General features: G+C 34.3%; 1 protein-coding gene across 1 annotated transcript in view; it reads right to left on the bottom strand.

The window, feature by feature from the left end:
* LOC149791943 (neurexin-4-like) overlaps nt 1-23,843 on the bottom strand; it is a 68,810-nt gene extending 44,967 nt beyond the window's left edge. Inside the window, exons 1-6 of the mRNA XM_089969500.1 lie at nt 23,722-23,843; nt 12,048-12,206; nt 3,662-3,852; nt 2,736-2,877; nt 1,243-1,443; nt 780-958 (exon numbers count right to left, since the gene is read on the bottom strand). Coding sequence (XP_089825626.1) covers nt 780-958; nt 1,243-1,443; nt 2,736-2,877; nt 3,662-3,852; nt 12,048-12,206; nt 23,722-23,797 — 948 coding nt within the window. The 5' untranslated portion in view covers nt 23,798-23,843. The remainder of the gene's footprint in view (nt 1-779; nt 959-1,242; nt 1,444-2,735; nt 2,878-3,661; nt 3,853-12,047; nt 12,207-23,721) is intronic.
* Nucleotides 23,844-24,942: the final 1,099 nt, after the last annotated feature.

Here is a 24,942-nt window from a genome sequence, read left to right as displayed (position 1 = left end):
ATCTTCTACTTTAATGATTAATGCAAGGGTAAACATTAAAACCTAACCAAACTCTGAAGTGTGAAATGTGTCCTTGACCTACTTCTACGACGAAGGTCAATGACCTTTTGTAATGGTGTGGTACATACAGGGGCATACAAACATCTAGTTTGAGGATTCTGAGCATGAATACAAATACAGGTCACAGTAATCTGCCTTTGTGATGATGATAGTGTTGTATTCATCAAGAATTAATATGCATTCATCAGATTCATTAACCTTGTTAAACAGTATATACAAGAAAAAAAAAAAAAAAAAACAATTTGATCACAAACCAAAAACAAAAATTGAACATTTTGGAGAAAGAGAGTTGTGATTACCTAGAAAGGACTGGTCATTCACCTTCCCATTTGTTGACTATATGGACCGAGGAGAATTAGGGCAAACCTGGCCAGCCAATCTATGGTGCAATGCCATGATGTCCATGATGGCAGTCAGAAAAAATATACACAACTGACACACCACTAAGTGGTGGGAGTCTCCAAGTTCTGTATTGACTGAAGAATAAAAGTGAAAAGGGACAGTTATCAACCCAATCCATTCCCTCATACCTGTTCTCATTATGCCAAGGCCAAGATACAGCAATGAATTAATAGCAGGTATTGTATTACAGGGTGACCACTAGTGACACAGGTCTGATTGTTTTTAGCCACTTATATAACAAGTCCCAACTCAAATGACTCTTTCTTTCTAAATAACTTTTTAAAATAGGATGAGTGTGCACATGTGTGGGTTGCTACCTTTTTATCCAGATCCAGCCTGAAAAAGAGCCCATTGGTCATAAAGCGGTTTTCAAGTCTGTCCACGACCAACAGGACATCTGAACGGTTCCGCCGCACAATGACATCATGCCACTGACCATCATCCAGCATACTTCCACCCACGACTAGTGTATCTCCACGACTCATTTGTGTAGAACCTGATGAAATAAAAAACAAGCAACTCATGCACAAGTGTTAAAAAATGCAACACCCTCCATCCTCCTAGCATAACAGCCTCCAACTGTTTTAGTTCAAACAACAGATTACCCTCTGCATTACCTTTATGATAAAATATTTAATGTTTTGGATCACTTTGACGACTGAGTGACTGAGTGACACAGCAAGCATTCATCAGCTAGAAATAATGCATATTCAACAGAAAAGAAGATTAAATATCAATCATGAAAACTGTTCCATTAAAAGAAAATTCCAAAAGTATTACCAAGATCAATTCCGAAGTAAAGGTATCCTTGTCGGAGTTCCATGGAAACATAATCTCCCTGGTTTCCATCAGCATAAAATATAACCCCCTCCTGTGACATAGTACGGAAGCGAAGAGTTATCAGGTCTGCTTCAGAGCGGCTTGTATCTCCAAGCAAGTAGGTGATATAACCTTGATTAGTGAACTTGGCGGCATTGATTCCTGAAAGAGAGGGATGCATATTTATATAAGACTTTTTTTATCTGCTTTGTTTCCATGAAGTGCATAAGTTTTAATATGTGGAAACAAATGAATAACAATGTGAATGTTAAACTTATTTCAACAATTTCAGTGGAGGGTAAAATGGCACACTTTCATAGATGTAGTGTTCTCCATTAGTGGTTGGCAATCAGCTTGAAGCCTACTTTTACAATATCATTCATGACAGTCAACAATATTGTAACATGTTTTGTTAATTGTTGCATTAACCCAACCAAATACTTAGTAGACTAATTTAAAAGAGAAGTCTGTAAATATTTCTTAATATCTTGACTTAAACATATGTGCAAAGAAACAAATGACAGCATATTACGCAGGCCAGAGATTCAACTTTATTTAATTACAGGTAGAGGCTGCAATACACATCCTAAAAATACAGCCCGCAAGTCTATAATTCCTGCTTAACATTTCTACCACTGAAAACCAGGATTCTGGCCCAATACAAAAAGATTGTATGGTTCTGCTTTTCTAACCTCATCAATCCTTGGATAGTCTTTTCATTTTCACCTGGAATGGGAGTAGGAAAGGCATTTTTGGGGTTGCTTCTGAATATGTGCAAATATATCTTCCAAGAAATTTTCACTGAGCAAGATGCCAAGTGGTATTAAAGATGTTTTATACTGGCTATTTCACTCAAACGTGTGCAAAAGGTAAAAATTGGACTTGGCTTTTTTTTATGCCTACTGGACCCAATTTCGAGTCCTGTCCATTTTTTATTTGAAATCACAACTGTTCATCATTAGAAGTCTTTCAAGTTGGGATCTTAAACACAGGATAGAATTCCTGGACTGGAATCTTAGTCACTAACGAAATTGTAAAGATACAGATCTTTCAATATATTCTGTTGTTGATAAATTAAACAATCACGAGCATTTTGTTTTTAAATGTGCAAATTCTACAGTATTATGCATGCTACAAAACATATAGCCAGTCATCAGAATGTTAAGCAATGGTACTGAAATGTCAGATTTTGAAAATTTTCTCACTTAAAAAGGAGGCCTCATTGGTACAGTTGGTCGACGAATGTCAAATCTGTAATCCAAGGGTTGCAAGTTTAATACCTGGCCTGGCTGCCCCAATGTCTCCATAAGGAAAGGCACTTCGCTCCCATTTCCTCACCGTGATAGTCAAGAATGCTTAAAAATGCCATAAAACCAACCAGTATTGAAACTCACTAAAAACATTTTCATGCTGCCGTGGACTATCTAAAATTTAACCAAAAAACTCAAACTTACCATAGCCACAACCATACACTTCTACTCGCATAGAAATGAACTGATTCCAGCGCTGCGGCCGAAACTGAAGATAGCGGGTGATGATGGGGTACTTGAGTGAGTTGACCTTGATTTTGTTTCCATCGTCATTACCAAAAAATATCTGGAAAAAAGGTTGGTTTTTTTATATGTAATTTGCTCCTCCTTTACACAACTAATTTGTTCTAAAGTAAAGCTTTCTTTAAAGGATAAGCATCTTTTATTTTCAGTGGAAAGGCAACATTTTACCTTCAGAACTAATGAACCAGTCTAGAAAGTATATTGTCAAACCACAGTTAAGCATTTATGACAGTGTAATAAATTTAAAAATTATACAATTTCACCAAAATGAAAATGGTAAATGTAAATTTATCTTCAAAGGGACTAACAAATGCAAGTGAGGACAAAAACGTCAGGAGTTTGTCTTATTCCTTTTAATTGTTTTCCTTCCAATTTTTCACTTACCATTTGTCATAAAACTCATTTTAGACAAAAATGTAGATTTCATGGTTGGTGAATTCTTATTTTTGTATGCTGCTATAGTTATAATCTGCTCAGCTCTGTCAAATGTCAGTGTATATCCCATTATTCTGAAATATACCTACATAGTTGTAACAAAATCTTAAATACTTTGGTAAAAGTTTGGGATAGGCTTCCAATCAGGGATAGGCTTCCAATCAAGGATATGTTTATCTTGAAAAATACACTATGGAACATCCACTTACAATAAAACTGTATCATGAAAGAATTCATACATAACTAAAATACTATCCTAAGAAAAATCACTTTTTTTCAAAATAATAGCTGACATATGATAAAAAATTACACGGTCTCATTTTGCTTACAACTTTTTTAATGCATTTAACAATTTTATCAAACAGGCTGTTGTCAAAGAAATGAGCCCTCACCTCTGTTAAGCCAAACTCATTAGTTAAGGTTCTCCATGTTTTGCTATCATCCGAGTATTCCAGAGTGAACTCTGTAACATACTCATCACTGCCCTGTCTCCCCTGTGTAGCTACACGAGTTACGATGTAGTCCCCACCAAGGTCCACACCCAGGTACTGCTGGGAATTCTGAACTCCAGCTGTCCAGGCACCTGCATTGAATAAAAATGATAACATACATTACTGGCTCATAAACAGATATCATGGAATACAATATATCTATCATCAAGATATTAAATCCATTACTTTTGAAAAATATTCTTTTTGTTCACTTACTCACAAGCAGGATGCAATTAAGTCACTTGATGTGTCACATGACAAACTCAATACATTACTGGGTAAAACAAAATGGCTACCAGCCTCCATTTCAAAAGCTGAAATGTAAACACACTGGTTTCAACATTTTCATGGGTATCCATTTCCATGATTGTGTATTTTTAAAAATGTGGGCACTTAAATTCATCGAATGACCTCTGTCCACTCGCCATCAAGTTGCATCATCACTGCATTATTTTAGATTGTTCCAATGAGCATGGTATTACGAGTGATAAATTCAAGTTCTATCCACTTCAAGAAAATGTCTGCAAGATCAGACCTAATTATTTGTGGCTTTGAGAAGCATGACTTGGATAATTATGGAATTTTTTTTGGATTATTTACAAAACAAACATCTGTACCAAGAGACTTGAGACATTTATTCAGTGACATCATCTGAAAATGTGTGAAGTGTGAGCTTTAATACTGTTAAGTAATTTGTGCATATACAGTATATAGTGTTTAGTACTTGCAATGTGTGAGTTTTGGTATTGTATTTAGTTTCTTAATACGAAGTGCATTTATGTGTGTTTTGTACCATTTACAAATCATGATGTAAAATTAGTACATTACATTATGTAAACTTCATTTGCAATGCACTTGAATTTGTTACATCTGAAATGAAGGCAAACAGAAGTCATGAATAAAATAAAATCAGCTGTATCTTAAGACGTGTATTGAAAAAAACAAAAAACAGACTGCTGATATAATTTATTATTGGCCAATTATATAACTGACAAAAAGAGAATTCTTTCTTTGGTACCCAATTCTAAACTACTAATGTTTTAGTGTTTCCTTTAGTAGTTTTCAGGTACTAGCTATCAGATTATCTATATCTCCCAACATACCCTCTGCAGTAGAGGTGCACAACATATAGTGGCGAGTTTACAGGCACTTACCCTCCAATGCAGCACTTCAGTGAAGAGCAAGCATTAAGGGAGATTAACTCTGCTATACTGCAATGGGGTGAAGAAACAAAAAAATATCAGCAGTACAGTAGTTTAATGGGATGGACAGAATGCTATCCAAGTATTTAACTACATACACTCTAGCACAGCCTGTAAAGGATTCATGACAGCCGAAACAGTTTGTACACCCCTGTAAACATGTAATTAATATTAACAACAGAACGAATATTAATCAAAACATCATGATCTTCACTCAGAAATGAAACTACAATGAGTTCTTTAAAAAAAGGTTTGAAAAATTCTCAAATTTATTGTCCACTACTTATGGTTCCTTCCTTGTGCATCTTCTTTCTTGTACATTTTAACAAGAGGACTGAATGTTATGAGAACAACTGTTTCAAGGTTTATCTAATTTTTTTATATCTTCATCCATATTTCAAGGCTCATCAGCATCATCTGTATATAAATACTTAAATGTCTTTATGCAAATAAACTTTGTCAAACTCTGGAAAGCAGCATTTCAGGATAAAAGTTCATCTATCTTTAGTACCAATCTGATGTCACATTGGCATTATTTGTATAGACATTAAATGACTATATGTGACAATGCTCCCTGCCAAATTTTGTCAGTGTCTGTTAATTTGAAATGTTGTTCAATGCACGGCACATGTTACCAGACAAAGTGGACAAACTTTTTATCGGATCTATCTAATCTCACCCCGTTTGCAGCAGATGAAGTTGCATTCCTCTTAGACAAATTAAGAGACCAAATTCTAAATGTATTGGCTGTTTGATGACACCTGACCAATTCCATTACAAAGTTTAAAAGGCCTGCACACCTGACACAGACAATGAACAAATTCCATTACAGTTTTAAAGGCCTGCACACCTGACACAGACAATGGACAAATTTCATTACAAATTTTTAAAGGCCTGCACACCTGACACAGACAATGGACAAATTCCATTACAAAGTTTTAATGGCCTGTACAGCTGACACATACACCAGACTAATTTCATTACAAGTTTTAAAGGCCTGTACACCTGACCCAGCTGATACTTAACGTGCAGCTTTGGTTACTGACATGTTTGCTTTACAATTCGACTAATTATCTGGCCTGTGGATCTGTAAAAGTAATTACAATCAAATAAACAGCGTATGAAATGTGAACAAATAACTCTCTATATGGACATTTGAAAAGGAAATCTGACAAGGTTCACTGTAGCTTGGTGCTATGGCATCATCACTGGAGCATAAAAAAATGCCAATCTCATTCAGATATAACATTACTGGATAAGGAAACAATCTGGCATTTTAAACCATAATGGAGACTTAGAGTGTTCTTAAATAACAATATGCAGTGGCTTTAACTGTGTTGCAAACAAGTCTCCCTGACAGTGTTCAACCAATAAAATAAGATTTTCAAATTTGCTGATGTGGTGGATATATCAGATGTCAGACTGACATAATTTTCGTTGAGGATCAAGCAGACATCATTAGAAGTCTCTCGGTAAAAAGTCCATGTCAATATGACCATCCCTTCATGGGGAATAATGAAAAAATCTTCAAGATGGCCATCAATACAGCCATATTGGATGTACGATTGCCACCATTTTGGTATCAAAGAAGTATTTTAATCAAAACACAATGTTGATCTGACCAACCATTCAGGAATAGCAATACAAGATGTTCATTATGCTCATAGTGGCAGTAAGAATAGATGCCAAAGAAGCAACAATTTTGTTTTAGAACTAACTAGACATGAGATCAATGTGAATATAAGGTTCTGTGGCAATCATTCAAGTAATAATAATGATAATAATAAAGACTTTTTTTAGAGAAGGTAACTCAATTAGTTAATTAGTTTCAGAACTAATCTACCTTGAGGCCTTCTATCTGTTATGTACAATATATACAGTATATACAACATGATGTGAAGAATCTGGCTCGATACTAAATTATTAAGTAATTTTAAAATTCAAAGTATCAAGCCTGAAACACATGCACCATTGAAAACATAAACATATATAAAACAAAATATCATCCTGCATTGAAATATTCAACTATGAAAATGATGCAAAATTACAGAAAAGCGGGCGTTATTTTTGTACAAGAACTGTTCAATTTTCTACAGATATCATCCATTTAAGATGCTGATTATGAAAAGAAAAAATGCTAGAGGTCTGCCTCATGTCACTGGGAATTTTACTCCATACCAGTGGACCAGTATATTGAAAACGTTTTTTTAAACAATTCCTTCTTTAGCCTTGGTATAATGTAATTTTTACTTCTTATGGACCTTAAATTTGGAGTACCATTAGCATCTCTTTGGTGAAAGATCTTGCTTGCATTGACAGGAATGGCTTTTCTGAATATTGTATACATCAATTTGGCCTTTCTAAGAAATATTCTTTCAAGTATTGTTAAAACCTTTATATTATTCATTGCATCCTGAAAATTGTCTATACATTGATCTAGAATTAAATGGCAAGCCCTCAGTTGGACTCTTAAAAGTATTGTTATGTTTGAATTAGAGGTATTACCCCAAATTACATTACAGTAGTCCAGATATGGCTGAATATAACTTTTATAAAATATGACCCTATACTGAAGAGGAATGTATGTTTTGATTTTTTCAGTAGCCAAAGATAAGAAATAACCTTTTATGAAACATGTTTAATGTGAATAGACCAAGTAACATTGTTATCTACGAATACACCAAGAATTTTATAATGAGAGGTCATATTAATGCTCACACTGTCAAATAGAACCTGGAGAATGTCGCTATCTAGACTTGCTTGTTTTTGTTGTAACAAGCAGGGCTTTTGTTTTTTCTGTATTTACTGTTTTCCTTCCACCATATCTGAAGTCTGTTGAGAGCATCTTGTAAGTTATTTTCAAGTACCATTTTGGTTTTACCCACCTCAGTGTGGTATCATCTGCATAGAGGTCATTTGAAGAAATTTAAGTTCCACTCTTAAGAGGTAAATCGTTGATAAACAGAATGAATAACCAAGGCCCAAGGATAGAACCCCGTGGTACTCCACAATTAATATTTTTACTTTCAGAAAGTTGACCATTTAAAGATACTTTTTACATTCTATCAGTAAAGTAAAAGTAAACCAGTTAGGGAGTTTTCACTGCATTGATAGATTTTTAGTTTTTCAAGCAATATGTCATGGTCTACAAGATCAAAAGCATTACAAAAATCAACCATAATAGTGCCTACCATTTCTCCCTGATCTAATGCTTTCAGCCATTTATTAATCAAAGATACAAGTGCAGTTTCACAGGAGTGATTCTGGCAAAAGCCAGAATGATTATCATCAATAAGATCATAAGTGTTCAAACAGCTGAGAAAAGAATCATGTACAGTGAGTTAGGAGTAGCAATAACAAACTTGTGCTAGCTTGCAGATGGACAAACTACTTTCACATAAATTCTCCAGGTCTATGACCAGTAGAGCTAAAAACCCTTTCTAAAGATGAAGGCTTATTTAGTGGCCACAGCTCTTATTATCAAAATCATCGAAGATGTTGATGATAATAAACCCAAAATATGGCTTCAAGTGGTAAGAAACTCAGCCAATCAGATGCATCATCATCTCATTAATATGCACTAATCTTGCTCATTAATGAAACACTCCAAGATCCTAATGATAGAAGTACAAATTCAAATTAAATCAAAATCAGATCACAAATATGACTTCCAGAATGGTAAAAACCTCAGCGAATCAGATGCAAGATCAATTCATTAATATATATGGATCTTGCTCTTTACCAAAAACCTCAATTATGTAAGCCAATGTTTCAAGTTTGATAAAAAAAAATCTGATCAGAAATATGGCTTCCAGCATGGAAAGCCAATTTGGTGCAAGATTATCAGAATATTACATATGGATATTACTCATTATCAATCCCATCCAATAGCTTGATGACATAAGCATATATTTAAAATCTAATCAAAATCAGACACAAAATACAGCTCCTAGACGGGGGTAACAAATTCAGCCAGTTAGATACAAGATTATCTCAATCAAATTACTTCATGACTGGTCCAGTGGGTTTTTAAATAGAGTTAATGTTTGATCAATGCACAACCTCTGATGCATGGCATATGACCAATGCAGTGATATACTACAAACTTACATGGCCTTATAGCCATGTGAGGTAAAACAAAAAGCCAGGCATGGTAAAAAAAAAAGAAGTTGTTTGACCGTTTTCATTACCCTATAATTTTACTTTGTTTTCAAATATATTGTTGTGAGCTTCTCAAACCAAAATCAATCCATATACATCCCCAATTTGGCAATTTTCAGACATTTTTTCCACTGTTATGAAAAGCGGAAACCACATGGTAACTAGGGATGAAATGATACACCCATGCACTGTATCAATATGATACAAGAAACAGAGCCTACAATGCGATATATTATCAATACACATATCAACTTGTTCTTTTCATCTTTCAAAATCCTGTCAGTGGTGGTGCTGTTTTATAATGTGCTGGCATCATAGTTGTTATTTCCAGTATGAATATTATAGAAAATCATAAACTTATTATCTGTTCATATGCCATTCTCATCCTTGACAAGATTAAAATAACACTTTGAAAAGAACTACTTGCTAGTTGTTAGTGAGTTCAATTAACATTTTAGGCCATTTCCAGCTGCTACATTTCATCCGATGCAGAATTTCTCTTGGTGACCATGCCATTTTGTTTGCACTGCATAAATGATTTTAACTCATCTGATTTCATTTCTTCACTTAAATCTGAAAGACATGGTGGTGTTATCTTCAAAACAGAAAAAACTGTGATTCCCTTTTGCAAGGAAAATCTTATCTGGAACACATCCGAGTATGACAGCAGAGATGACTAACACCCAAATCCATGAGGCTGTACTTACTGCAGATGCAAAAACTGCCACGACCACTCATTTCTGTCGGTCAGAAAGGAATTTACTGACAAAACTCACACCCCTTGCCATTAACAAGGTGACTGTAATTCGTATGGTTTGGAATATGCCCCCCACCCCCCTGCCAAATTTCTTTACATTCCAGTTGACACGGTCAGATGCTGATCACATATATCATTGTAAATGGAAACATTCCAAACTTGTTCCCATCTATGACTTATAAATCATTTAACAGCCACTTCTGAGCAAAGCCTACCTGTTTTGTAACTATTTGGATCAATTTCTGATGCAATGCCTGTGTGTCAAGCAGTGAATAAGCTAGTTAGTTTTGATTTTGTGGTCAAATGTAAATAAATTGTTTGTCTGTTAGTTTTAAAATATTTTTTTTTTATTCCATTACATGTTATTATAATGTAATACTGTTTAATGGACCTTTTTTAAATAGAATTAAATTCAGTTCTGTTTGACTTGATTGATTTTTTTTCTTCATTTATTTCATTGCTGTAAATACCTAATAATAGAAACATTGTATCTAGTTGATGACCTTAAAACCAGTGACAGTTTTGGTAAACAACTTTCTGTATTATTTTTTTAAAATATTCTTTCTCAGAGAAAGAATCACTGTATTAAGTCAAGGTCATACCTGGATTAATTCGTAAACATTCTTCTATTTTTTCCAGAAGGATGAAATCTTGACCCCCATTTGAAAATCTGTTTTGCGTTTTAGTTAGTCTTATAACTAATGTTATGATAAGAATTCCATCAGTCGTGACTTAACGCTTGAGAAGTTGTTTTATGTTGTGTCCAGATTGGGGCTCCATTTTTATTTTCTTGAAATTATTACATTTCAAGTGATTGTTTCCCCTGGAAATACAAAAGTGCTCTAAAGTTCTTAGACAAAGACATTTATCGGAATTTATATGGAATTCAAAAACTGAAATAATACTTTCTGTAATTCAACAAGAGACTTGACACATCAGTACAATGCTGACAAATGCATATATCATTGCTTTCCATCTTGGATTTTCATTGGTATTTGGAACTTTGATTCACATAGAACTTTTCACTGATAGGACTTGTATTTTCATTCTTGGATTACAATTTGGATTTAATTTGCAATACCAAGTTGTTTTTCTTATTTTATTTTACTTTGTGGTCTAGGAAATAAATAACTCATTAAATTTTACAAAGCTTGTTGTCTTCACTCTTTTATGTTATTTGTTTTAAGAACACAGACTCATAACAATTGTTTTACGCTGGAATTGGACAAAGAATAACCACCATCAGAAATGAATTTAACATATTTCATGAAACAAAAGTGTAGCCTTCAAATTTAAACCTAACTGAGAAGATATGAACAAAGAAAAGCTTTGCACATAAGCGGTTATGAAATGATCAGTAAAGCATTTATGAGGAACAGGTCTGGAATCTTTCCTTTAAGTTACCAATGGCTAACTGGACAAAATAATTAGCATGCAATTGGGTGGCAGAGAAAGATTTCAAGGCATATGAGTTAGTCACCTGAGTTAATTTGTAAAAGGCAAGTGAATGTTGTCAACATTTTGTTTTAAGATTATGACAGAAATGAGGGGGGACCCCAGGTGGCTGAGTGGGTATAAAGCACACACCTTTACAGATCATTGCCATATCAACTTTTTCAGTCAAGTCTTTGGTTTAACCAATGTGGGTTATGTGTGAGAGCCCGCCAGTAGCTTCCCAAGGGTCAGTGGTTCTTTCCAGGGTTATACTGGCATTAAACTTAAAACAACACAAATAAGTTAATATGCCTGCAACAACCGTCTCAGATGAATTCTCAACTTAATAAAAAGGCAAACAACTACTGAAGATTAAACTAACCTGTACATGTTTAGCATTGTTTTGTATTGATTCTTCACCATCTGTACCAATAAGTAAAAAGTACTGATGCATCAATAATAACCATATTAAATGGCTTCCTAAAAGGATTCATCTCTCAAAAATTGCCACTGCTTACTTCAGGCAGTACTAGGCATCATTATCCATTTCATGTAGTATTTGTGATGAACATCAAATTGTGCCCATGTTATTATCAGAAAGCATGGGATTTATTTCATTATACCTACCAATCCAACTGTATGCAGGTGAAATTGAATTCTGAGCCTTCACCCATCTCTTGTCAAGGAACAAAAGGGGAACTATGGTCTTTTGAGACTATAAATTGTCACTTACCTGAGGTGTCATACAGCCTGGCCATCCAGGGCATTCTCCTATCATTGGAGGTAGAGGATGCCCAGAAGTTCCCATCTGGAATACGGGGATCCTTTCCATTCTCCCTTCCTAGACCCACTGCATAATCATAACGACAGTCATCATAAACGAAAGGCGTTCCTAAAAGATAAGAGAAGATATATTTTAGATAAACTGGACTAAAGATATGTCTCAATTCTGGAATATCCCCATATTCAAGACTGAAATAGTTTTTAAAGTTCCTCTTTCATCTTCAAGGTTCATCATTGAATAACATGAAAAGTATAATGTCATGGTATAATCTTTGTGGATTTCATGTCTCTGTCCTTGCACTCAAGTTTCCAAATATCCAGTTATTCATCCCTTTCTACATGCTAGCCCCATCTCCATTCTGGATATCCATTTCTCACATAATGGTGGGACAGGGTCTATCCTTGGTGGTGTCATTGCATAATTCTCATTTTTTTTCCTAAACCAAACTATAGAGAATACATGACTTTTCTGATTTGCTAGCAGCACCATTATTTCTTCATTGAATTTCTGATACACAGTATCTAGAAATTCCCAATTTTATTCAAAGAAAGGAGTAATTCCATACCCCAAAATTTCAGATCTAGAACAGACGCTACAAGGATAGCCAAATTTTGAAAATCCCTGTCACTGCTTCTAAAATTAGTAATAACTGCATTAGCTGATAAAAGATTCTCACTTGTACATACTATAACTCCATCCAATCAGACATCTCATATATCATTACAACCAAACCTGTTTCTATCTCAAACAATTATTAAGTGTCACCAACTAAGCCTAATTCAAAGGTGACTAGATCTAGTTTACACATTGCTAATTTGATGAACAATCATTTAATGTGCTGCTAACTAATGTTCTTCCATTTGCATAAATTATTTAAAACAACAAAACACAAAAAAAATTGGCAGTGTTCTATGTTGTGATGTCCCACAGGGGTATGTTTTTGGACATGTTGTCTTCATTCTATACACTCAGCCACTCTCAAGTATCATAGATCATCATCCAGTGTCTCACCAATTGTACAATGATGACACCCAAATATGCAAATCTAGCCACCCAAATGAAGTTGATGCTACCATCCAAGGTGTAGAGAGGTGCATTTCTGATGTGAAATCATGGATGACATTTAACAAGCTGCAGATGAATGATGATAAAACTGAGGCTATTTTGATCACAACACAAAGACTTTCTCATTCACATCCTTTACCTCAAACAATAAATATCAGCAACACCAACATTTAATTCACACAATTAGTGCGAAACCTAGGTGTTACTCTGGACAGTACTCTCACAATGCACCAACATGTCATGAACATATGCAAGGCTGCATATCTTGAGCTGAGACATATAAGCTCCAATCGCAAATATCTTTCAGTTGATGCCAATAAAACACTTGTGTGTTCATTAGTACTTTCAAGACTGGACTATTGTAACTCAATTGTGTCTGGTTCATCTCAATATCTACTCCAGAAACTTCAAAACACAGCTGCTTGATCATACTTAGAATACCACGATCAGAGCACACCTCCCCGCTGCTCTGTACCCTACATTGGCTATCCAATCAATCCAGAATCAAACACAAAATTTGTTCTCTGTGCTACATTTCACTGACGGACTCTAGTTCAACATACCTATCCAACCTCACCCATGTGTACACACCAGCAAGATACTTACGCTCCTCTTCTGACAATCATATACTCGTTATTCACACTATGAAAACAAAGTCACATGGACAACGTTCTTTTGCATACCAGGGCCCAGCAACGTGGAATGAACTGCCCACTGAACTTAGACACAAAGACACAGGGATCCCATTCAAAAGTCCTCTTAAAACTCACTTATTTCGACTGCAAGAACAAACATAAAGACCTAATAATGTTTCCTACCTTAAATATTTCAGCATGTTGTTTTCTTTCTTCTAATTTCATGGTGTTTGTTTTTTGTAATCATATCGTTATACATGCTTTTTATGTTATAGGTGCTGTCTAATGTTGTAAAGCACTTAGGGCTTCTAAAGATTAGGCACTATACAAAGTCCTCATTATTATTATTATGAAAGCTTATCTCCTTGACTTAATAAAAAGCATATAATTGAATGACTGCTGCCCCAATTCCCATCACAAAGTTTCTTAACTACCGGTAGATTGTGTTGCAGTAACAGTACATCTAACCTGTTGAAAAAAAATCTAATGCCAATCTAATTAAATCTAATGCCAAAAAAACAATAAAAACTGATACAAGTAGCAACAGCTAAAGTTTATTATCCTCTGCTTGTTAATAATTTGTTAAAATGGAACAAAATACTTTTATTAGGTGAAATTCTCTTGAGTATAGTTTTTTCAAAGAAAAACAATTATTGTTATAAATTAGTTCAAGATGATATTAGTCAATCGTGGAAATACAATGGAAATACCAAAGTAACAATAAATTCCAACTGAGAAAAAACTTTTTCTAAACATTTAATCTGAATCAGTTCAGTTATATTGATTGTATGCAGTGTATTATCTACAAATTAATTCATGCAAGTCATTTAGCTCATCAAGGCAAAAATCAGCGAGTCAAAATCCAAACCCCAAGTCCTATTCAAGCCGATATTAACAGAGTATTCTGTGGTGTTTCTATAAATAGATTACAAAGAAAAGTTACACTTGAGCCTTTACTTGTTTCATTTCAATATTTTTCTTCTTTTATTGTGTTGATCAAATACACAAGACTGCTGACAGACATGTCCATCATGAAGATGCTTTAACAACACATTATAGCCTGAAGATGCTTTAACTACACATAATAGCCTGAAGATGCTTTAACAACACATACTAGCCTGAAGATGCTTTAACAACACATTATAGCCTGAAGATGCTTTAACAACACATTATAGCTTGAAGATGCTTTAACAACACATCATAGCCTGATGATGCTTTAACAACACATAACAGCCTGAAGATGCTTTAACAACACATTATAGCCTGAAAATGCTTTAACAACACATTATAGCCTGAAGATGCTTTAACAACACATAATAGCCTGAAGATGCTTTAACAACACATTATAGCCTGAAGATGCTTTAACAACACATTATAGCCTGAAAATGCTTTAACAACACATAATAGCCTGCATCCTGCATGGTAATGACCTAATAAAGGACACAATGAGTCTGAGGTCAGCTATTTTGACCATAATCTTTAAAAAAATCGCGGCATTATTTTCAGAAGCATGGGCCAGGTAGAAACTGAAATTTTAATTCCTTAGCATGGACCAGGTAGTAAAATGAGACTGGAATTCCTTAACATGGACCAGATAGTAAAATGACGCTGGAATTCCTTATAACAGGCCAGGTAGTAAACTGAGGTTGGAATTCCTTAACATGGGCCAGGTAGTGAAGTTATGAAGAAAAAAACAATATATATATATATATATATATATATATATATAATGACTCTGGAAGAAGTCTCCATAAAGCTGACTTATTTTTGTAAAAAAATGAACACATAAGCACACCACTCCCTCGATAACTCGTGCCCTGACAACTCGCAAACCTGCTTATAACGTGGGGTCAGGTGTGGATCCCATTTTTTAATGTTTCCTACCTTAAATATTCTCAGAATGTTTTTTTTAAAATATGTTTTCTAATTTCATGGTGTTTGTTTTTGTAATCATATCATTATTATGTTTTTTATCTATAGGTGTTGTCTAATGTTGTAAATCTCTTAGAGCTTCTAAAGATTAGGAGCTATACAAAGTCCTCATTATTATTATTTAAACCAGAAAATACACCCCAAAAACTAATCCATATTTCATGAACTTGAAAAAAATTGCAATAAAAATTGGTAACTGAAATGTTGACATATCACTCGTTTTATGGTCGAAAACAATATGACCTGGAAATTTTAATCAACATTTTGAAATCGACTTTCAATAAGTAATAAAATTCGTTACATTTTTTTTCCAAACAACATTATTAGTACAACATAATTGAAGATATTCAAGGAAAAATTGATCAATGAAAACGTCACACCTAGTATAGGCAGTACATTAATATTTAAATGCCAAATAATTTTTATGAAGTGAAATTTTTATTTTCATTCCATCTTTTAGTTCCTCTTAAGTGTTATTATCATAAATGCAATGTGTATTTAAGCTTAAAATGTATTAATCTATGTCTGCAATCCTTTCTCTAAGAACCTAATTAAGTGTCGACCATGTTTTGATAACTGACTTGCGGAAGGTTGTATTGTTGCACTGAATTAAAAGCTGTCCTACTTTTGCATTATCACATTAATTATGTCTTTTGAATCAAATAAAAGAGACGTAATTTTAAAAAATGTTAAATGGCACACAAATCCTACATACTTAATATCTAGTGACCCCGGTCGTATGTTGGATGAACTCACTTCAGTTGATCAATCAAACACTGTTATAAATGTCATTGTGTATGTAACATAAACTACCTTAAATTAACTGGCCCATTCATAACTGTGATCAGTGATAGCAAGGCAACCAAGCAAAACGAATACTTTGTAAAATAAAGATCTTGGTTTCACAGATACGGACCACTATGTGCAAGTGAGTTTTAGAGAATTGCTGAACTGGCACTTAAGAGATATCCTCAAGGATGTTAAAAAGTTTCACTATTGCATTCAATGAAATCATCAATATTGTACTAATTGAACAATACAAAAATTAAGAGTTTCGATGTAGACAACTGTCTCATGAAATAACTGTCACTAGGTTTTGCTATCCTGACTCCCGACTTGGCAGTATACTATTATATACCGCTCTAGTAACCAGACTAATCAACAGAACAAAAAGCAGTGGTGTAACACACAGATGTTTTTGCTCACACTTACGTGATGGTGGTTGTTGAAACCAGTTGGAATCTTTCACATGGACATTTTGAAAATAAATGCTATTTATACAGAATAATGAACAACTTCATTAGAAAAAGCGCAATGCAGCATTATTAACAAATGTTATCGACATTATTGTAAAACAAAGATTCAGTCATTAAACAGCCTAGTTCCCTACCCCACCTTGCGGTTTTCTCAATGTATAAGCGGATTTTTTTCAATTTTCAGAGATCCCTTGGTAACTAGTGCCCTCTCTTATATTGCAGTCTATGTTTGTGGACCATGTAGTGAGTGAGTTGTCAAGGGAGAGGTGTAATATAAAAATAAAATTGTTTGATTATCAAATTTCAGAGGGGTATGCAATGGAGGCTTCTATTCCACAAGCTGCACATTTCTGGACAAAGGGGTAATTTTTCAAACAAAAGGGCATACTGGTATAAATATTTTTCATCCAAAAAAACAAACTTTTGGTCACAAGCTCTCATTCATTTATGTTTTCTAGACTGAATATAACAGTAATGTATGAAGATTAATGGAATATAGGAAATTCTTACTGTGTAGGGAATGCTAGAACGGTCAGAATGGGAAGGGCAATAAAGACAAATATAGTAGGAACATCTCTTCATTTATATTTTATTTCAGTACTTAGTACCAAAGTCAAACTTAATATTATCAACAATATAAACTGCTCATCTATATATAAATATAAATTTTGATAATGTCATCACAAACCACGCAATAGTCCCAAAGATCAATGTCCGAATCACATGACCCAGAAGTAAAGATGGTACATTCATCAGTGATTTCAGTGTCATCTTGTGGATTAAGAAGAAAATTAACACATGTAGTTATCTGATCGTATGATTAATCTGGCATACAAGATGGTCTTTTTTGGGAATCGATGACCATTTTATTATTACAAAATATTAAACAGGATAAATATCATCAATATTGAAACATGGATAAACATCATCAATATTGAAACATGGATAAACATCATCAATATTGAAACATGGATAAACATCAGCAAATAATTTTCAGTGAACATTAATTAAGATGAAGAATATCCTAACGAGGACAGTCTTTGGTAGTGGAAATATAGGTCTGTGAAATCTTGACAGCCAAAAAGGTGTGGAACATATTTTACTAATATAATAGCTATATAAAATGCATTCAGTTTGTAATTGTACCATTAACTTTGTTAACTCGTCCCATCAATGAATATGATGACATAAAAATCATATTTGGATGTCTTTAAACAAGTCAGAGGTCTCGCTAGGATTTCATAACTAGGAGTTCAGGACTCCTATTTTTACCATCAAAAGTTGCAGTCCCTTCTTTCCTACAGAATCAACACAGATGTGAGTGCATCTATTTTCAGATAGATAGGTTTTCGTAATGTAATCACTCACTTTAATATAACTTCACTACAACAGTCCACAAACAGGACTGCAAATTTATGGTTTATTTATTTGTTTATGTCCTTGTAGTAAATTTAGACAATGGTTAAATAGTATCCGATTTGCTGTTTTTCCCCCGTATTTTTGCAAATACGTGTCAAGTAGAAAAACAGCTTAGGCCTTAAAGCGCATCTCGCAAGTTCCACAACATAGCATTGTCCCATACATTTCTGACCGACATAATTAGCATTATCAAAACTAGGCCTAGCTACTAATGTCTTGATGAGTACATTTCGCTACAACACTAGAACTAACCGGGCTAAGGCTATGGGAATTTTTTTTAAAAAAGTATGGTCAATAAATGTACCTCTTAAATAGCTCTTGTTCGTCCATCAGAGTGATACTGAATTTTGTCAATCCAAGTAAGGACTTATTCCAAACACTAAGCTATGATCAGACACTTTCTCAGCATTTCCCTTTATGCACATTTGTGCATCAGGGACGCACGCTGGAGAAAATTGATGCACACATTTTGTTACTGTCCGTTTTTTTGACGCAAAGGAGTTTCATAATATGATCATGATTTATTTAATACCCAATGCACTGGACGATGGATGGCATCGTATATACTTCGCGTATAGGCACTGACTGGTTCCCCGCTTTGTTTGCTCCCTGCCTTGCGCTCCTCTATTCGTATAGCAAAGTGCAACGCAGGGAACATATAAAACAATGAACCAGACTAGCATAGGCAATGTTATGATGGAGTAGCTTCCCCTAATCTCGCGAGCTTCTCGCGATTTCCATCGAGCTCAGCAAGCTGTTCTAGATATTTAACATCAAGGCTCATTGCACTAGAAAGTGATCGCCAGATTAAAACGTCATGCACTAAAAAGCATTAGCGAAGAAAGTGAAAAAAGCAGAACACAAAAGAGTAACTGTGGATCTAACTTTAATGAAAAATGGAGAAAATTATTCCCTTGACTGGAATATTCATTATGATCACCGGTGTGACTTCTGATCGTGTGATTGCAAAGACTGCAAAAGTGAATAATCCTTTTGTGACAGGGTTTTAGAATTTTTAGAAATAGGCCCTCGTTCGCCATAAGATATCTGGAGAACACATTATAACCTAAGGCATTATTTCACAACATAGAAATCAGTAAATTTGCAGAGATAAATGCGTTATTTGGATTACAAAGTCAGCGGGTCATTGCAGATTTTGTTGGTTTTTAACTTTAACTGCAATAAAAGAAAAATCTTAAAGTTCAAGTGTAACTTATTAGAAAGAAGATGAATCAGTATCCTCCTTGATATTTGGATAAATGTGTTCTAGGACGAAGTACAATGAAATCTATGATAGTACACGTTTGATGAAAGGCAGTAAATTAACTCCCATTTGGTTAGAAAAGATTGATTTGGCTTTTTGTATCGGCTTATATGTAACATGTTGGGCTATAACATTGTTGAGGATACTGTTAAAAGTACGACTTTGAAAGAAAAATGAACTAATACAATTATTCTTTGAATTTACAATGCATTTGTTTGTTAACTGTGCATGTTGGTGTATTTGCATGTTGAGAGAGAGAGAGAGAGAGAGAGAGAGAGAGTAGTGCAAGTTGCAATATCCTATTTCAAGCTGAAAAAGTATGAGTCGTACGTAAATGTGTCAGTACATTTTTCACCCCAACATTTTTTATTTGACCAACAGTTTTGACACCAAAGGTTTTTTTGTACCCTCAACTTTACAACCCTGGGGGATACACTGCTTTCTTACACTTAGCTACTGTCCTCGTTTAACCCAAAAATACTTATCCAAATTTACGAATGGTATTTTAAGTCTCAAAATGTCTTGATTCTGAGGTCGCGTGCACTACTTATTCCGATACATTCGGAAATGAACACAATAATGAAAGCTAAAGTTGTTTATTTGATGTACTTTTATAAATGACCGCATTTACATCTCTGGGTCTTTCTGACTCTGAATTCGATCACTGTAAATATCAGTACATTTTCACATCCGGCCGCCAGTCAAAGCCTTTGAAGTTGCCGCCCAGCTATTGCATCATGTTCTTTTTGATGTACTCTTATAATGGCAACATGTATGTACATCAAGGGGTCTTTCAGTCACTGAACGCTGTCCTTGTAATAATCATCATAGCTAATTGATCAACACATTTTCCCACAAAGCAGGTGGCTGAAGCAGCACTGACAAGTCTTTGAATTTTGCCGCACACCCATTACATGCGTACGGAGGACTTCCGCCTCAGTTTCTGCATCCCAGATCAAAAATTGGCATCCAAATACACGCAATTAAGCGTTTTTGAGATCTCTGCAAGCATTTAAATAAATCTGCAATATTGTCCCCAAAAACTATATTTCACAGAAAACAGGGTTGCATGGTGAAAAGTAACATAAACTCTGCAAAGTAAAGCTTGAATAAACAGGTTACAATAACACCTGTATTTTAAAATAACTACCAAAATTAACTTTTAAAATTAGGCCAAATATAGATGGATAAATTATTGTATCTGCCTAAAATTACTTAAATGACTATTATTATGTGCCTCTTAGCATTTGTAACAGATAGAAAATCATTACTTTAATCTCTTACCCTCTCACTAAAATTTAGATTACTGACCAAATTATGTTATGACTGTTGCTGAAATGATATCTCTTGATTGCACAAGTAAGTCCAGTGTCTATTTCAATTCTAAAGCTTTCCTAATTGGATTGTTTAAATTACTTGTATGTATTATACTCTGTATTATGTATTTTATTACATTATAGCACTGTATTTTGTAAATCTAAAACCATGCATATCTTCTGTTAAAATCATTGAACTGAAACATAAGTGACGTGTTGTATATACCTCACTACATACTGATCATTGTTGTTCTTGAGTATGTCATTCAAAAACCAATATGAAATTAATTCATCCCTTCTCTGTATCCCTTATCAATTAAAATATTTATGATGTTAACTTACTTGTATACTTCTATGAATTTTCTATGACGAAATTTTCATAATCGTAAAACCCACCATTCCACACTCTCGTGCATAGAAGCAACTTGAAATATGTTCTTAGTGGCAGCAATCACATTACTTCTGATTAAAAGAGGTTCTTTGTAAACCCCAGGTGGGTTTAGTGACTTATGGCAATCAAGCATACAACCAGTACTGATGTGCGTCACACCAATCCCTCGATAACTCACGAACCCGCTTATAGTGCGGAGTCAGGCATGGATTCCATTTTTTAAACCAGACAATACAAAAATATGTATTCCTATTTGTTGAACTTTAAGAAAATTCAGTAAGGTGTAACAAAATATAAATAACTGCTATTGTACAGCTGGTAAACACAATTAAAAGTTTGATGCATCGATGATATATATTAACTTCAACTGAAAAGTTTGTAAAATATGCATAGACTTTATTTAGCATTAGTACAGCTGCACAAACTCTAGTTCCGATCATAGCTTCCACCATGAGACATACTCAAATTGGCATGTGATGCCCAATAAAGAAAATGGTGTCCTTTCCAGCTTTTATTCACAAGAATCTGAATACTCCTTTTTATTCTTCTGTGTTGATTATTAACAATTTTCTATAAGCTAATTTTCCCTTTTGTCTTAAACATGTATTGCTTTCTGGACGCCATTTAAAAAAATTCTATAACCAATAGTTTGATCTAGTCCTACATATAAGACATAGTGCATGTTGATTTTGTTTAGGTGCTATGTCTTACTATCCTAATAACAGCCTTGTATAGTGTGTTCCGATGTCGTTGATATCGGAATGAGTAGTCAAATTTTCAGGAATATCTCAAACATCTGGCAGCATATATCGACACTATTCCACTTAATTATGTGCAATTAATATACTTATTGTGCTGTCTTTATCCTGGCGGAATGTGTGGCGGATATGTTTTTTGAACAAAATGAAACGTTGCTTTACAGTTCCAATAAAAATATTATATTTTTATTCGTTTCGTTAAAGAATAATATTTCCACTTAACCCGATTTCGTCACTCCCGGCTTTCATTGCTTTCCCGTCAACTGAAATGTAGGCCAATGAAACTTGAAACAGGTCCATTTCTTTTGTGAGAATTTGAATTTATTAGAGAAAAGACATCAGAGTAAGTCTGACTTAAACATTATTACCTTACTTTGAAGAAAAGCGCTGTTATTTTAGTTGCCAGCTGTGTGAAATATTCCTGAAAATTTTACTTTCATTACGATGTTAGTCGACATCAAAACACACTACACAGCGCTGTTACTTAGGCAGTAAGACCATGACGCCCAAAACATAAATATCAGTGTCAGGTCTTACATGTAGGACTATAGTTTGATCATGCAGACACTTGAATGAACAAACTGATGCAGTTTAAAGCGCCTAGGGTGCTGCTGTATAGTCTGGTTCTCTGACTACTTTCACTAATACTTAGATCCAAATAAAACACACATGAATATATTATGCAGATTTTTCGGCATTGATAATTTTTTCCTTAGTTTTTGCTAGTATGCCGTAAGTCCATATTTTAAGGGTAATTTAAGTAAGACTTATGGCAAAATAATAAGAGTTGGCAGGTCTGAAGTAGGTTTATGTGCAGGATGTATTTCTTTAACGAAACGAAACGTTGCTTACAATTCCAATAAGCATAATATATTTTAATTTGCTTCGAATATATTAATTTGTATCGTTAAAGAATAGTTTTTCAACTTAACCCCATTTCGTCATTCCCGGCTTTAATTGCTTTCCAGCCAACTGGAATGTAGGCCAATGAAACTTGAAAACAGGTCCATTTCTTTTGTGAGAATTGTAACTTATTAGAGAAAAGACATCAGGGTAAGTAAAGTCTGGCAAAAACATTTTAACTTTACTTTGTAGTAATTAAGTGTTGTTATTGGTTGTCAGTTGTGTGTGATTATTACTTAAAATGTTACTTTCGTCACACTATTAGTCCTCATCAAAACACGCTAAACAGCGCTGTTAGTTAGCCTGTAAGACCCATCACCCCCAGAACAAAAATAACGGGTGATGTGTCTTACGTTGTACTAGAGCCCTTGTGAAGTTGTGGGATTAGTATACACAAGAACTTTTCAGAGACGATTAAACCTCACGCGCTGTAATCCTTCAGCGATAATAGGTTGTATATTTGTCATGTATCAATATGGTTCGTCACTTCTTTAATACACATATTCACAATGCCTGCGTAAGCAACCTTTTTAAATCATTTATTTAAACAGTCAACACCTGTCAGCCATATTGTTTTCCTGACTAGTCAGACAGGTGGGCCAAGGTAAATGTACAAGAAGTCTAAAATACTCTTATTGGTTATAAAAATATTGATATATATATAGTATGTGTATGCATACTTACTGTCTCTTGCAGACTCACAAATGTATAAAAGGCATAAAATTAACAAAAGTATCGCTCTCTCCTTCCACCGCGCCATATCTAAGCGCTGACCTACGAAATTCTCTCCCTTGTAAAGTTTGTCACATGATACCAGTGACAATTTTGATTGGTACAGAACAACAACAACAAATTGTTCAGGTCTGAGTCACGTATTCTGTCATTAAAAATGTACGTTCGGAAATTAAATTTATATAGATGCAACTTATCTTCAGGAGCAAGAGACATTTTTTTTATACTTCAGAAACATTTTTCTGTCTTTCTTACATTTTATACCCATGTCTTCCAAATTTGATATTTTTTTCAATTGTAAATCACGTTTCAAATACTTGACTATATACTGGTATATTCACCTTACAAGCACAACATTTGATACATACTGACTATAACGTTGCTTCCGGAAAGAATCAATGATCATCATTGGCTGTGAAGGTACATTTTGAATACTTACTTGCAAAGCACAATTTGAGCAATTTTCTTTTCTTCAATCAACCTGCTTGCCACTTAAATTTAGTATAAAATTTCATGGTTTTTCTTTGCAAGATAAATGAGCTGCGGGAGTCATTTCTTTGTCACATAAACTTCACACGTGCTTACTAATTACGAGTAACTGCAATAATGACATTTAAACTGCCAGATGATTCTAAAACATTACATTCAAGCTGCTCTAAGATTCTGTGTGCGTGTGTGTGATTTGGATTTAATAATTTTTCAGTTCTATCGCTACTATCGATGTCTGCAGTGTGGCAGTTTATAGTGATGTTTAGCATTGGGTATCATTAGTGAAATGTTTCTTATATGTACATACAATAATGTCGATATTCTTTTAATTAATTACATTTAAATTGGGAAAACGTGAGCTTGAATGAATGTTTCTCGTTCTGGTTATGCTAGTTGTGTTCACATTTCAGATGAGTAATCCATACTACAACATCGATGAAAAAAGGTCCAAATAATATTAACAATGTGAAACAGCACCATTCATGCATTGTTCTCCTACATCTACTGCTTAATACAGTGTCTTTAGTTATTTAACTACTTTTTCACTAGGCATGAAGTGAACGTTGTTCATTAACTCACATCCTGCTTGTAGATCCTGATGTTGTCAATATGTTTTCGTGTGTATAGCACCATCAAAGAGCCTTCAAACGGAAAACATCTTTTTACTAATGATGCGATTTTGCC

The sequence above is a fragment of the Sinohyriopsis cumingii genome, chromosome 9 (genome assembly GCF_028554795.1).
Source record: "Sinohyriopsis cumingii isolate HCF-2022 chromosome 9, ASM2855479v2, whole genome shotgun sequence".
NCBI classification, from domain to species: domain Eukaryota; kingdom Metazoa; phylum Mollusca; class Bivalvia; order Unionida; family Unionidae; genus Sinohyriopsis; species Sinohyriopsis cumingii.
Note: the sequence above shows the minus strand (reverse complement) of the source record. Positions and strands in the feature narration are given on the sequence as shown.